General features: G+C 48.5%; 1 protein-coding gene across 1 annotated transcript in view; it reads left to right on the forward strand.

Moving 5' to 3' along the window:
- TAF5 (TATA-box binding protein associated factor 5) overlaps window positions 1-14,546 on the forward strand; it is an 82,459-nt gene extending 67,913 nt beyond the window's left edge. Inside the window, exons 9-11 of the mRNA XM_033941738.1 lie at window positions 9,891-10,068; window positions 11,921-12,098; window positions 12,325-14,546. Of these exons, the coding sequence (XP_033797629.1) occupies window positions 9,891-10,068; window positions 11,921-12,098; window positions 12,325-12,542 (574 nt within the window). The 3' untranslated portion in view covers window positions 12,543-14,546. The remainder of the gene's footprint in view (window positions 1-9,890; window positions 10,069-11,920; window positions 12,099-12,324) is intronic.
- Window positions 14,547-15,259: the final 713 nt, after the last annotated feature.

Below are 15,259 nucleotides of genomic sequence, written 5' to 3' on the forward strand. Positions count from 1 at the left end.
ATCTCGCATGCCTCCTGACATTGGGGGTTGGAGGGTCCAGAACTGACAAGGGCCACCAAATAAATTTTGTGGTATCTCTGGTGTCTCACTAAAACTACCAGGGATATCCTGTGCTCCTGAAGTGGACTAAAAATCCAGCACTACTAAATAAATATTTATTTATTTAATTTTATCCCAGGACAAGCAGGCATGATATTCTCACATGTGGGTGACGTCATCTACGGAGCCCCAGCGCGGACAGCTTTTCAAGCAAACTTGATTGAAGTTTCAAGTTTGCACACTGCACCACGCATGTGCTAGCCTTCTTGCCCACTAGAGGGCGCATCCCCACCTCGTGGTCCTCAGTTCTCTTTCATCCGCGGAGCCAGAAGCCCTGTGGATAATTGTGTGCTCTATTGCCTTCTGTCGCCGCGGCTGTGTACGTTTTTTCGACGCGGTCGCTGCGTGTAATTTTTCTTTCTTTCTTTGTTTTCCCTTTTTTTAAAAAAAAAAAAAAATTCCTTTTTTCCGTTGCTCCGGGGGCTCCCGGTAGCACGGCCCGGGAACCTCGTTCGTTCCCGGCCACGTTGTAGGCCCATGTCCCAGCCTGTTACGGGGTTTAAAAAGTGCGGTCGTTGTGACCGGCTCCTTTCGATAACAGACCCTCATCGGTGCTGTTTACGGAGCTTGGGGCCCCAGCACCCGACGGACGCGTGTGACAAGTGTGCCACCTTCCAGAAGCGGGCTCTCACACGCCGTAAGGCCCGCATGGCGGAACTTTTCTCCGTCGAGTCCCCGCCCGGGAAGGCCTCGAGTTCGGCCTCGGCTTCGGCCCCGGCCTTGACCTCGGCCTCAACCTCGGCTTCGGGACCCTCGGCTTCGCCTCGTCCCTCGATGCCATCGAAGCTGGTTGCCTCGCAAAAACAAGCCTCGGGTAAGTCTCCACTTCCCTCCTCAGCTCCAGGATCAACCAGGAAGCCGTCCTCGGGCTCTTCGTCGGCGGGGGCGTCGGCCTCTGCCCAGCCCAAGGTATCTAAGTCGATAGCCCCGAGGGAATACTCGAGACCGAGGTCGCCCTCTGAGGAGCATCGACAGGTGTTGCCGCCGGGGCTGTCGATCCCGGCATTTCAGGACTTGCTCCGGGCGTTAATCTCCTCGGAGCTGTCCGGGGCCATTGAGCACCTGCAGCAGGCTTCGGCCTCGACTGCTTCGGTCTCGGCGGCCCCGCAGGTGGCGACCTCGGCCTCGGTTACCGGGGCTTCGGCGCCCGAGGCACCCTGGGCCTCGACCTCGGCGCTCCCCTCGGACCCGACCTCGATGGGCCAGCCTGAGTGTAGAGTGCGGTCCCGGGACAAGCTGCGCCGGGTGCGGAGGATCTCCTCGACCTCGTCCTCGAGGTCCTCTTGGGGCTCCTCGCCTTCGGGCAAGCCTCGGGCGAGGCGCCGGCCGAAGAAGGCCAAGCGGTCTCGGGCCTCGCCTCGGAGGCGCGGTCGCTCGACGCCGCCCGAGGGCGAGTCCTTACGGGTCGAGGAACTCCGCCTCGATAACCCCAATCTGTTGCGGTCCCCGATCGGGGAGAGTTCCCGTGCCTCCTCGCCGGGACGGAAGGGACGGGCCTCCATACCCCGCACCCCGGGGGGTTCCCCCAGGGGTTCTTTCAGGCGGGCTCGGTCCCCGACCCCTTCGAGGTCACGGGACTGTGCCTCGTGGGGATCGGGATCCGGTAAGGAGCTGAGGTACTCCCTACAGGCCTCTCCCTTCGGCTCGGCGGGGAGATCTCGGACACCCTCTCCACCTGCACGAACTTCATCTTTTTCAAAGTTCGTGCATGATATGGCGAAGGCTTTGGGGGTGGACCTGTTGGCGGGTTCCCATTATACTAAAGAATTTTTGGAGGAGCAGGATCTTCCTGCTCCCCCACGGGAATCCCCTCGCCTCCCGTTGAACAAGGTCCTCCATCAGACCTTGCTTCGGAATTTGGAGACCCCTCTTACAGTCGCGGTAGTGCCCACCAAGATGGAATCAAAATACCGGACGATTCCTCCTAAGGGGTTTGACAAGGGGCAACTCTCACACCAATCGCTCCTGGTGGAGTCGGCGCTGAAGAGGTCGCAACCTTCCCGGGTCTCTGCTGCGGTCCCCCCTGGGAGGGAAGGTCGGACCCTCGATAAATTTGGCCGTTGCCTTTATGCGAATTCTCTGATGGCGACGAGGGTCCTCAATTATGCTTTTTCCTATTCTTCATACTTAAGGACAATGGTGAAGGACCTTCCCGAATTCCAGGTGGTGATCCCGGATTCCCATATGTCGAACCTTTCCCAACTGCGCCTCTATCTGTTCCATGCGGTATACGACGCATTTGAACTTGCCTCGAGGGTATCGGCATGTGCGGTAGCTATGCGCCGGCTGGCATGGCTGCGTACCCTCGAGATGGACCCCAACCTGTAGGAGCGATTGGCGAATCTACCCTGCGTGGGGTCGGAGTTGTTCGACGACTCCTTGGAGGCGGCGACCAAGAGGCTTTCGGACCAAGAGCGCTCTCTAGCCTCCCTGGTGCGCCCCAAGCCTAAGACCACGCCGCAAAGGGCTTTTCGGCAGCCTCCTAGGCAGTACCCCCAGAAAACGACGCCGGCCTTTTCGAGACCTCCACCCCGACGTCCACCCCAACAGGGTAGGGGAGGTCCCTCCAAGCCCGCTGCGCAGGGGGCATCCAAGCCTGCGCCGTCCTTTTGACGGGATGGGCGGCTGGGGGCTGGCCCCCGCCGCTATGTCGCTCAACCCCCTCCCCATCGGGGGTCGGCTCACGGCCTTTGCCGGGGCTTGGTCAGAGATTACGTCAGACGCATGGGTGCTCCGGACCGTCTCAGAGGGCTATTCGCTCAATTTCTCCGTGCAGCCTCCAGACATGCCACCCGGAGTTTGCCCGCCCAATCGGAGCCAGTTGACTCTTCTCCTGGACGAAGCCAGGGCATTGTTGCGCCTCCGGGCAGTCGAATTGGTGCCTCGCGACCAGAGGGGCACGGGGTTTTACTCCCGTTACTTTTTGGTCCCAAAGAAGACCGGGGACTTGCGCCCTATTTTGGACCTCCGGAAGCTCAACAAGTTCCTGGTCCGGGAGAAGTTCCGTATGTTATCGCTTCCGATTCTGTATCCTCTGCTGGAGGAGGGGGATTGGATGTGCTCCCTGGACTTGAAGGAAGCATATACCCATGTTCCGGTGCATCCCGACTTTCGCAAATTTTTAAGATTTCAAGTGGGAGAGTTGCACCTCCAGTACCGGGTCCTCCCTTTCGGCCTGGCTTCGTCTCCTCGGGTGTTCACGAAGTGTATGGTGGTGGCCGCGGCTGCCCTGCGCTCCCGGGGGATGCAGGTCTTTCCCTATCTGGACGATTGGCTGATCAAGGCCCCGACCAGGGAGGGAGTTATTTCAGCGACCCAACAGACTATCTCACTTCTTCAAGGTCTAGGGTTCGAAGTGAACTTTCCCAAGTCTCACTTGTGCCCGACTCAATCCCTCCAGTTTATAGGAGCCGTGCTGGACACGGTTCTCCTCCGAGCGTTCCTCCCCTCTCCTCGGTTGGAGGCACTGCTTCGATTGGGTCGTCAGGTCTCGCTGATGCATGTAGTATCGGCGCAGCGCATGATGGTGCTTCTGGGTCACATGGCATCGACGGTCCAGGTGACGCCGTTCGCCCGATTGCATCTGAGGCTTCCTCAGTGGACGTTGGCCTCGCAGTGGCGTCAGGATCGCGACCCAGTATCTCGTCCAATAACGGTCACTCCTTCTTTGAGACGCTCGCTCCGTTGGTGGACCAACTCTTCCAATCTTTCCGGGAGTTTGCTCTTTCGCGTTCCTCCGCATCACAAAGTCCTGACAACGGACTCTTCGGAGTATGCGTGGGGGGCACATCTTGACGGTCTTCGAACGCAGGGTCTATGGTCGGCCAAGGACCGTCGGTGTCACATCAATGTGTTGGAGCTTCGTGCCATTTTTCTGGCTGCTCGAGCTTTCTGTCATCTCCTGCGCGATCAAGTAGTGCTCGTCAGGACAGACAACCAGGTGGCCATGTATTATGTAAACAAGCAAGGGGGGACGGGCTCTTGGCCTCTGTGCCAGGAAGCCCTGCGCCTTTGGTCATGGGCAGTCTCTCAGAACATTTTCTTGCGTGCGGTTTACATTCAGGGAGAGATGAATTGTCTGGCAGACAAACTCAGTCGTCTTCTCCAGCCGCACAAGTGGTCGCTGAACACCCGGGTTCTACGCGAGGTCTTCGACCGCTGGGGAACTCCTCAGGTGGATCTGTTTGCCTCACCCGAGACTCACAAACTACCCCTCTACTGTTCTCGGATGTACTCCCGGGACCGTCTCGAGGCCGATGCATTTCTTCTCGACTGGGGAGGGAGGTTCCTTTATGCGTTCCCTCCTTTTCCTCTGATCTTGAGAACGCTGGTGCATCTCAAATCGACCGGAGCCACTATGATTCTCATTGCGCCTCGTTGGCCCAGACAGCACTGGTTCTCCCTTCTGCTTCAACTCAGTGTCAGGGAACCTCTGCTTCTGCCTGTCTTTCCCTCTCTGCTGTCTCAGAGTCGGGGTTCGCTGTTACATCCCAATCTTCAGTCGTTACATCTGACGGCTTGGTTCCTTTCCCCTTGACTTCGATTCCTGTTTCTCAGTCAGTACGGAAAATTTTGGAGGCCTCTCGAAAGGTCTCGACTAGGCTTTGTTATTCCCAGAAGTGGACCAGATTTTCATCCTGGTGCTTCTCGAACCACCTGGATCCGAGTTCGGTTCCCGTGTCTTCGGTGCTGGAATATCTGTTGCTTCTGTCGAATTCTGGTCTGAAGACGACTTCCATTCGAGTGCATCTCAGTGCCATTGCAGCATTCCATCGACATCTCGAGGGTCGTTCCCTCTCTCTGCATCCTCTGGTTTCTCGTTTCATGAGGGGTCTTGTGAATGTCCATCCTCCTCTGAAACCTCCTCCTGTGGTGTGGGATCTTAATGTGGTCTTAGCTCAACTGATGAAGCCGCCTTTTGAGCCTATCGACAAATCTCTTCTTAAGTTTCTCACTTGGAAAGTGGTCTTTTTGATTGCACTCACGTCCGCTCGTCGGATTAGCGAGTTGCAGGCTTTGGTTGCGGATCCTCCTTTCACTGTGTTTCATCATGACAAGGTGGTTCTTCGCACCCATCCTAAATTTTTGCCTAAGGTTGTGTCTGATTTCCACCTCAATCAGTCCATTGTTCTTCCGGTATTTTTCCCGAAGCCCCACTCTCATCCTGGTGAGGCGGCGCTTCACACGCTTGACTGTAAGAGGGCGTTGGCCTTTTATCTCCAACGTACCAAGTCTCATCGGAAGGTTCCTCAATTGTTTTTGTCCTTTGATCCTAATCGGGTGGGACATCCGGTTTCCAAGCGCACCTTGTCCAACTGGTTAGCTGCTTGTATTTATTTTTGCTACGCTCAGGCTGGTCTCCCGCTCTCGGGTCGAGTCACGGGGCATAAGGTCCGGGCGATGGCAGCTTCGGTTGCTTTCCTCCGTTCCACTCCTATGGAGGACATATGTAAAGCTGCCACTTGGTCTTCGGTTCATACGTTCACCTCTCACTACTGTCTGGATACTTTGTCCAGAAGCGACGGCCGGTTTGGCCAGTCGGTGTTACATAACCTGTTTTCATAAATTGCCATCCTCCCACCTGCCCTTTTTGGTTGGCTTGGAGGTCACCCACATGTGAGAATATCATGCCTGCTTGTCCTGGGATAAAGCACAGTTACTTACCGTAACAGGTGTTATCCGGGGACAGCAGGCATATATTCTCACAACCCGCCCACCTCCCCGGGGATGGCTTCTTTGCTTGATATGGAACTGAGGACCACGAGGTGGGGATGCGCCCTCTAGTGGGCAAGAAGGCTAGCACATGCGTGGTGCAGTGTGCAAACTTGAAACTTCAATCAAGTTTGCTTGAAAAGCTGTCCGCGCTGGGGCTCCGTAGATGACGTCACCCACATGTGAGAATATATGCCTGCTGTCCCTGGATAACACCTGTTACGGTAAGTAACTGTGCTTTCTATACCGTTCTTCCAGGGGAACTCAGAACAATTTACATGAATTTATTCAGTTACTCAAGCATTTATTCCCGCGGGCTCACAATCTATCTAACTAGGGCAATCTATGTACCCGGGGCAATGGGGGGATTAAGTGATTTGCCTAGGGTCACAAGGAGCAGCGTGGGTTTGAACCCACAAACTCAAGGTGCTGAGACTGTAGCTTTAACCACTGTGCCACACATTTTAAACTATCAGAAGCAATTCAAAGTTTGGCCATTTGCATATGCTTTTTATGCCCACCATGTTACCGCTTAGTGCAGTAGTTTTATTAATTATTTTTTTTCTATTACTTATCATTTCTATAACACTGCTAGATGTACACAGTGCTGTACATTAAAAATGTAAGAGGCAGTCCCTGCTCAATAGAGCTTACAATCTTATTAAAACAAACGGGACAAATAGGGGTTAGTATGGTATGTTACTTTCAATTTTCCCAAACTAAAGGATAACATTGCTTATTGCATTGGGCTCTGTGTGTCTTATTGTTAAAACTACGAATATGATTTTTGTTGGGTAAGAGAATTTGTTTTAGAAAAAGAGATTAGGTTCTTACCTTGATAATATCTTTTCCAGTAGATAGGAATGGTATGCTGTACCTTAGGGTACTCTGTCTATTCTCGTGAGCATACTACAGAAAGATGTCAATCACAGCTTTTGAAACTTCCTCCTTCTCCCAGGAGTCTGATGCCCCTTCAGTTTGTTTCAAAGCATGCAAGAGCTCTAGAGTAAACAAAGGAGGAGGAACATGGGAAACTCCCTGAAACCAAAGTTCTGACCTGCTCATATAATGTTATAACAAGTCAATAATGAAACTGTAATGTATAAATGAAGGAATATTCCCATTGAACAGCAAAACACATCAAATAAAAGCAACAGCTTGAATATTAGTGGAGCTCAATTATCTTTTGAGATTCTATTTACAAACTGATTCTGAACCCATAGTCCGACTGGCAGAGAAGTCTTGGCTATAGAGAGGACCATGAAGCATAAGGCAGAAACAGGCGCATCAGAAATTATGAGATGGGGGGTTCAGCATACCACTCCTATCTACTGGAAAAGATATTATCAAGGTAAGAACCTAATCTCTTTTTCTAGTGCAATAGGAATGGTATGCTGAACCTTAGGGGCATACATAAGCAGTCCCTAAAGTCCCGGGTAGGAAAGATAAGCCCTCTTTCAGTATTGAGGATCCAAAAGTAGAATCCTCATGTGCTGCCCCATCCACCCTATAGAATTTAGTGAAAGTGTGTAGGGAAGACCATGTTTCAGACTCTGGAGGTATTGCCCTCAATTGAGAAAGGGGAGGGAAAAGAGACTTGTAATACCACCTTTTTGTAGTTTTACAACCACACTCAAAGCTGTTTACACATGGGTACTAAGCATTTTCCTTCTCTGTCCCGGTGGGCGCACAGTCTAATGTACCTGGGTCAGTGGAGGATTAAGTGACTTACCCATGGTCACGGTTCCCTGCAAGACATAGCTTGCAATTCTGAGACTCTTCTGGCCAAGGTAATTGCAACTAGGAACATCACTTTGACCGTAAGATCCATGAGCGAAGCTTCCTCCAAAGGCTCTTACAGGGCCCTCCAAAGACCCTCTAACACAATGTTGAGATTCCAGGAAGGGAAGGGATCTTGGATCAGTGGCGTGAGCCTCAGGATTCCATTGAAGAATCTAATAATGTTTGGGTGAGCAGCCAGGGAGATGGCTTCTCTCGGCCTCTAAATCAAGCCTACCATCTGCACCTTAAGGGACACCACTGTTAATCCCTTGTCCAGGCTCTCTTGAAGGAAGGCCAGTACAGACAATACTGGAGCTTTGTTAGGCTCTAGATTCTCCTTATTGCACCAGTGCTAAAAAGTATCCCATGCCTAACTCTGGGGTAAAGATCTTAAAAGAGAAACAATGTCTCTTCTTTGGCTCTAAAGCCTCTGCGCCAGTTTGGCATGCTGTGCCACTGTTCTGGGGCTCCTAGGGAAATGTTCACTCCTCTAACAGGCTCAAAAGCCATGCCCCAGAGGCAGCATGGAAGCTAAAATTGAAGCTCCTGTCTCCCCTCTTCGCTTACTGTGGCACGTAGCACAAGAATACTCTTCTGCCACCTAGCCTTCGCAAACAAGGCATGATATAAATGTATTAAAGTCAGAGGACTCCATCCCTGGCACTATGGAAGCAAAGTGAGGTGTTTGGAGAAGTTAAAGGGACGAGTAAACACCAGGGGAACAGACCCTGGGCTCCACTAATCTTCAGCAAACTGACTGAAACAGGTCCCCAAAGGATACACCTGCCAGCTGCAGATTAAAATCTGCTCCTTTCCACGGAGATAGAACAGACTCTTTCTTATCAAAAGGGATCTCTGATTTCATGACTAGAGTGAAAAACCGCAAAACTTGCAAAATAAAAAAGAAATAAACCGAGCAGATCAGAAGACACTTTTCATCCTCGCCCGTAGAAAGAGAAAACTGAAGGGGGCAGTAGACTCTTGGGAGGAGGAAGAGGTTTCAAAAGCTGCGATTGACATTTTTCTGCAGTATGTTTGTGAATATGGACAGAGTACCCTATCAAGGGCAGTGCTAATAGTTATTCAACTTTTTTTTGATTTGTGTACACAAGTTGCATCTTGTACAGTTTTGAAATTACTACTACTACTACTACCATGTTTCCCTGAAAATAAGACCTACCCCGAAAATAAGCCTTAGCATGATTTTCGGGGTAGGTCTTAATATAAACCGTACCCCCGAAAATAAGCCCTAGTCGTACACAGATAGCCCCAGCGAGAAGGCCGCAAAGCAGCCTGTGAGTGCTGCTGGCCCAACGCTCCTCTGCAGCAAGGTATTTATGGTCGCGGTCAGCGGGGATCGGTTGGAAGGGAAGGATGGAGGGTCATCGGCAGTTCGGCTGCGTGGCGGGTGATCAAGGGTTCTGCTGCACGAGGGATGGGAGGGAGGGAAGGATGGAGGTTGGGCAAAGGTTCTGCACAGGGGGATGGGAGGGAAGGATGGAAGCTGGGCAAAGGGTTCTGCTGCACAAGGAGATGGGAGGGAGGGAAGGATGGAAGCTGGGAAAAGGATTCTGCTGCACAAGGAGATGGGAGGGAGGGATGGAAGCTGGGCAAAGGGTTCTGCTGCACAAGGAGATGGGAGGGAGGGAAGGATGGATGGATGGAGCTAGGCAAATAGTTCTGCTGCACAAGGAGATGGGAGGGAGAGAAGAATGGAAGCTGTGCAAAGGGTTCTGCTGCAAAGGAGATGGGAGGGAGGGAAGGATGGAAGCTGGGCAAGGTTTCTGCTGCACAGGGGGATGGGAGGGATGGAGTGATAGAAAGATGCTGCAGAGGGAAGGCACAAGGGATTGGATGAGGGGATGAAAGATGTTGCACATGTGGGGGAAAGCAAAGAGGAAGAATTGGGGTGAAGGAGAGGAAGGGAGAGATGATCATTTACATGAAAAAAATATACACTACCCAAAAATAAGACCTAGTGCCTTTTTTGGACCCCAAATGAATATAAGACACTGTCTTATTTTCGGGGAAACACAGTAGTAGTACCACTACTACTATTAATTATTTCTATAGTGTTACCAGATGCACGCAGCGCTGTATAGAGTCAAGGTACTTATAAATTGTTAGATTTTGTGACAAATAATGAGCATTTCAGTAAAGTAGAGCAGAGTACATTAACAGATTATGGTCCATGATGTCTCGCAGTTTAGCAATTCCAGAACTAAAGTGGATGTTTGGGGGTTCTAATTCACTTCAGTTTATTTTAGTGTAATTGGTTTCCATTTATATTCCCCAAGTTTGTGGGCTACAGACCATTACCAGCCTTTGCGGATTTTTGCTGGCCATCTTGCTGATGTCATGTGTACGCGGTTCCACCCCAATTCAAACTATATTGCTACAGGATCATCAGACAGGACTGTCAGACTCTGGGATGTTCTGAATGGCAATTGTGTTAGAATCTTCACTGGGCATAAGGTAAACAAGTGCGGAAAGCTTATGGTTTATGGAACTCTAACTTCCGTGTAAATGGATGTGTGTAGTTTTTGAGGCGAGGGTTTAGTAGATTTGTGTGTACATTTGTGTGTGTGTGTTTGGTATGGGGGGTGTACATCTTTGTGTGTGACTGTACCCGTGTCTGCTTTCTATGAGTTTGTGTCTTAAATCAGGAGAGGAGATTAAGGAATTGCACCTTTTTGCCTTCTACCCTTATCACTATGTTATCATGAATAAATGTGTGTATACTGCAGCTGTGAGAGCTGTCACAGAAATGTATTAGAGCATTTTTTTTTGATGGGGCTCATTTTTCTTCTGCCCATCTCACCACCTGCAGGAACTTCGGTTTTACAGCACAGAACCTTCTTCCAGATCCCTTCCTCCTGTGACTAGAGCTAGCTACAGTCCTTAGGCCCCAGAAGAGTTTGGGGGGAGGGGGGAATAGTAAATACTAGTACTGCCCGATTCAGGGAAAAATTTTTTCGCTTTGATTTGGCTGTTGAATTGATTTGCTTTTCCTGCCCAATCTGGCAATGGTTTGTTTTTTAAATTCCAAACGCCCTGGCAGTTTTATTTTGTAGCCTTTCCACCCCCCCCTTTCTTTTCCCTCTCCAACCCCAAACCAATGCTTTGGTGTAAACAAAATAAAAAAGTATTTTCCTCTCTCTGTTAGGTCCTAGCTCATTCTCAGTAACACTGGCTCTGGCAGGATACACATTTCAAATCTGATGTATTGTAAGCACAAAATATAAAATAAAACTATTTTTTGTATCCTCCACTGCCATATCCAACATTTGTTTCTTTCCCACTGTCTGCCATCACTCTCTTTCTCCCTGCCTTGTGTCCTGGGTCAAACCTCTCTATTCCCCTCCATGCAGCATCTCTCCCTTCGTCTTTCCATTATCATGTGTACCATCTCTCCCTACCTTCCACCCTATGTCCAACATGTCTCCCTCTCTCTTCTCCATGCATGTCTCCTTCCCCTCCACCATATGCAGCATTTTTCCCTCTTCTTTCCCTTCCTCTCATATGCAGCAGCTTTCCTTCCCTCCAACCCATTCCCCTGTGTAGCAGCTCTCCATCCCCCCTGTGCAGTAGCACCCTACTGACTTTCCCACCATGAGACCTGCCATACCTTCAAGGCCTCCTAAAGCGGCAGCGGTGGACAGTCAGCAGTGGCATCGCTCTGAATGGGCTACTCGCAGCCTGCACTGCTAGGGCTTCCCTCTGCCGCATCATCAATGATGCGGCAGAGGTAAGGCCCCAGCGGAGCAGGTCGCAGAAGCAGCCCATTCAGAGCGATACCGTTGTTGACTATCCACCGCCGCTGCTGCTTTAGGAGGCCTCGGAAGTATGTCAAGTCTCACCAGGGTGTGTGTGTGTGTGTGTTGGTTGCTGAATTGGTGAGTCTGATTTTCTCAGACAACATATTGATTTGAATCGATTAGCACTAATAAATATTTTGAATGGGGCATAGGATTGGTACTGGGGGGTTCATTCCTAGAAGTTCTTCCTCAGACTTGAGCATTTTATGGGCAGTTTTCCTGAGAAAGTGAGGGAGAAAATTAGAGGAAGGTAAACAAGGAAAATGCCAAAAATAAAAGCAGAAGGAATGAGTAATACCCTGGTGGTCTTGAATGGCCAGCAGGACACTATCTGATAGTTTATCATTAGAGCACATAACTAATCATTTTTCCCCTTCTACATTTCTGAGGAGCTATACTGTCCTCTGTAGGTCATATCTTATGCTACTGGACAAATGGAGCTCTTGCTTTTATTTTGCAGATCAGCTAACTTTGTCCCAAACAACTTACCTATGGGTTTTATTTTTCAGGGACCAATTCACTCTTTGACATTTTCTCCCAATGGGAAATTCCTCGCTACTGGAGCAACCGATGGCAGAGTTCTTCTCTGGGATATTGGACATGGTTTGATGATTGGAGAGCTGAAAGCTCACACAAATACAGTTTATGCCCTGAAGTTCAGTAGAGACGGGGAAATTTTAGCATCTGGTTAGTCATTTAAATGGCCATTTACCTCAGTAGCATGTTAAATCACTCTTTAAAATAAAGACAATTTAAACCAGTATTGTCCATTTTGGCTTTTTTTTATATTTCAATTTTGTAAATGACAAACTTTTAATTTTTTTCTTTTAGAATAATAATGTGAAATTATGGTTATTACAATGGTTAACTGTGAAGTATGAGTAAAAAATTCCTTCTTCCTTTGTTTTGCTAGGTTCGATGGATAACACGGTGCGCTTATGGGATGCTGTAAAAGTGTTTGAAGACTTAGAGACAGATGACTTTACAGCAGCCACTGGCCATGTAAACCTACCTGAGAACTCCCAGGACTACCTGCTGGGGACCTACATGACCAAGTCCACACCTGTCACACACCTGCACTTCACCCGCAGAAACTTGCTCCTGGCTGCAGGTGCATATGTACCCCAGTAAACAGGAGGACAAACTTCAATTTTCCAAGTTATTGTTAAAACAACAAAAACAGGAAATTGATTTAATTTAGCTCATACTGAGTTACTATAAAATGTAAATACAAAGCAAAGACTTATGGTTGGATATAATTTGCTGTAATGCAAAATGACACTGTTTCTGAACAAATGAGCCTTAACTACACTTCTCCCTCCGTATTTGCGGTTTCATCAATCGCGGTTTCGATTATTCACGGTTTTCAGTATGCTGGCTCCTCCCCCCCCCAATTACATCACTGAAATTGCCGATCCACAACTTTTACAAAGAAAATCGCTGATTCCAAATTGAACAGAGAATATCACTGATTACCAACGATTATAGAGTATAGAGAAAATTGCTGATTCCCAGCATTTAAAGATAAAATCGCTGATACCAAGCACTGCACAGGGCAATCTGTTTCCCAGCACTGCACAAAGAAATCGCTGATTCCCAGTAATGCACAGAGAAAATAGCTGATTCCCAGTACAATACCAGTTCACTCATGTTTAATGTACAGCACAGCACTGTTATTCAAAAGTTGCAATAAATGTTTTCAACTTAAACAGCGAATCTCATATTTTTTGTTATTCGCGATTTCCCCTTATTCGCTATGGCTTTTAATTAAAAAAAAACGCAAATAACACATGAAAAGTTATTTGCGGTTTTGCTATTCTCCTATCACCGTGAATTCGGAGGGAGAAGTGTACTGTTTTTACAGTTCAAAAGCAAAATTGAGCACCAACTTACTTATACTTAATTCTTCTTTTAACTTCTTATTAACTGTTTTGTAGCAGACTTTCAGATGTAATTTTGGCTTGGATGTCCCATGTTCCAACAGCAGAAACTAACAAATGGAAAATCTGCGGGTGGTTTACCGTATAGACTCGAATATAAACAGAGATTTTTAGACCAAAAAAAGGCACAAAAATGGGACTCTTAGTTTATATTTGGGTCAGCACTGACCTGCCCCCCTCACAAACCTGTTTGCAGGTCTCTGCTGGGCCTGCCATGAGACCTGGTAGTCCAGCGGTGGCTGGGACAGGAGCGATCCCTCCTGCCTCCTGTCCTAGCTGATTCTAATTATTTTTATCTCCCTCCTGCCTCCCCCATGTACCTTAAGTATCCCTGGTGAATCGTAGCAGGAGTGACCTTCCTTCACTCCCGCCTGTGCAGAACCACTAGCTAATTGGCTGCTGTGAGTTCTCACGGCAGCCAATTAACTAGCAGCTCTGCACAGGCAGGAGCAAAGGAAGGTCACTCCTGCCCACTCAGAGCCGCTAGCTGATTGGCTGCTGTGAACTCGTGGCCTTGGGTAACCCCGTCCCTCCCTGGTCACCACTCTTGCGTCTCATCTCAGTCCCTCGTGTGTTTGTTTTAGACCTCCCTTTCTTCTGTCTCTTCTCTGCTTTCGTCCATGCCGGCCATGAAGCTGATGGGTAACGTGCTACACAGCTTCCTTGTGACAAAGGTTTTCCGCAAAAATTCTGATAAAATCAATTGCTTCAGCCCCAAAGGGAAGACGGTGATTTCCAGCAGTGATGACGATTCTGTCGTCATTTACGACTGTCAGGAGAGCAAGGAAGTAAGACAAGGCATAATGGTGAGACTGTCAAAGGATTCTAGAAAGCAATTTAGCAAATAGCCCCTGAAAGGCATCTAAATGATTTATGTAAAAAAACAAAAAACCCCAACAACAATAAAACCTCAAACTATCCAAGATATTTATTTAATTTTTTTTTTCTCAGAATCTCAAGTTGGCTGCATTTGGCCTATGGCTACAAGTTGGCTGTGCCTGATTTTTTTTTCCCTTTATTTTAGCCTAGCGCTATGTGACCAAGAGGCACATAGGGAAGGCATTTTCTTAATATCTTTAAAGAAGCTGTTAAGCATGTTTTTTAGATTTACTTTCTTTCCCAGGAGGTCAAATATTTAAATATATTTTTTGTAAGATGCTCCCATTTAGCTAGTTCCTCTGCTATTCTGTATTATAGAGACTGGCAGGGGGAGGGAGGGAATGAGGGGGCTGGAAGCAGAGCAGGGAGGGAGGGGGAACAGGGTGCAAAGCCTGGCAAATAAGGCACTGCACTTGAATATTAACACACACACACACACCCCCGGTTTATATTTGAATCAACATTTTTGGGGGTGAGGAATGTTACCTCGGTTTATACTTGAGTGTATATATAGTATGTCTTTACACTCTGCTAAATTGCAGCCAGAAGTAATACTGGGAAAGAGAACTTAGGAAAACCTATTCCTAATGCTGGAGATCATTTTTTAATACAAATAGATTGTCTCTTAATGATGATTAAAGTTCTGTTTGAGTCATTGTATCGACTTGAGTAAACATTTTAGTAAAGCCAGGTAGTATTGGGCATGTGGAACATTTCAGCTTAAGTCAGGGCTGTTCAAACCTGTCCTTGCAACATACCTAGCCACTCAAGGTTTTCAGGATGTCTACATTTCATATACCAGAGTTAAATTTGCATGCCAGTCTGAATGGCTAGGTCTGTGCCAAGGACTTGGTTGAGAACTTCTGCCCTTGTCCTCTGGGCTCTTATAATAAGTTAGGGAAACACTTTGCTTGTGCAGTTGGGTTGTTCACTTGCTGTATAGAAAGCCTGTTCACGTAACACAGGTCTTAGCACTTTCTTACATGTCCAAAACTAGACAGCCTCCTGCTTCTCCTTACCACGTCAGAT

Source organism: Geotrypetes seraphini, chromosome 4, assembly GCF_902459505.1.
Source record: "Geotrypetes seraphini chromosome 4, aGeoSer1.1, whole genome shotgun sequence".
NCBI classification, from domain to species: Eukaryota; Metazoa; Chordata; class Amphibia; order Gymnophiona; family Dermophiidae; genus Geotrypetes; species Geotrypetes seraphini.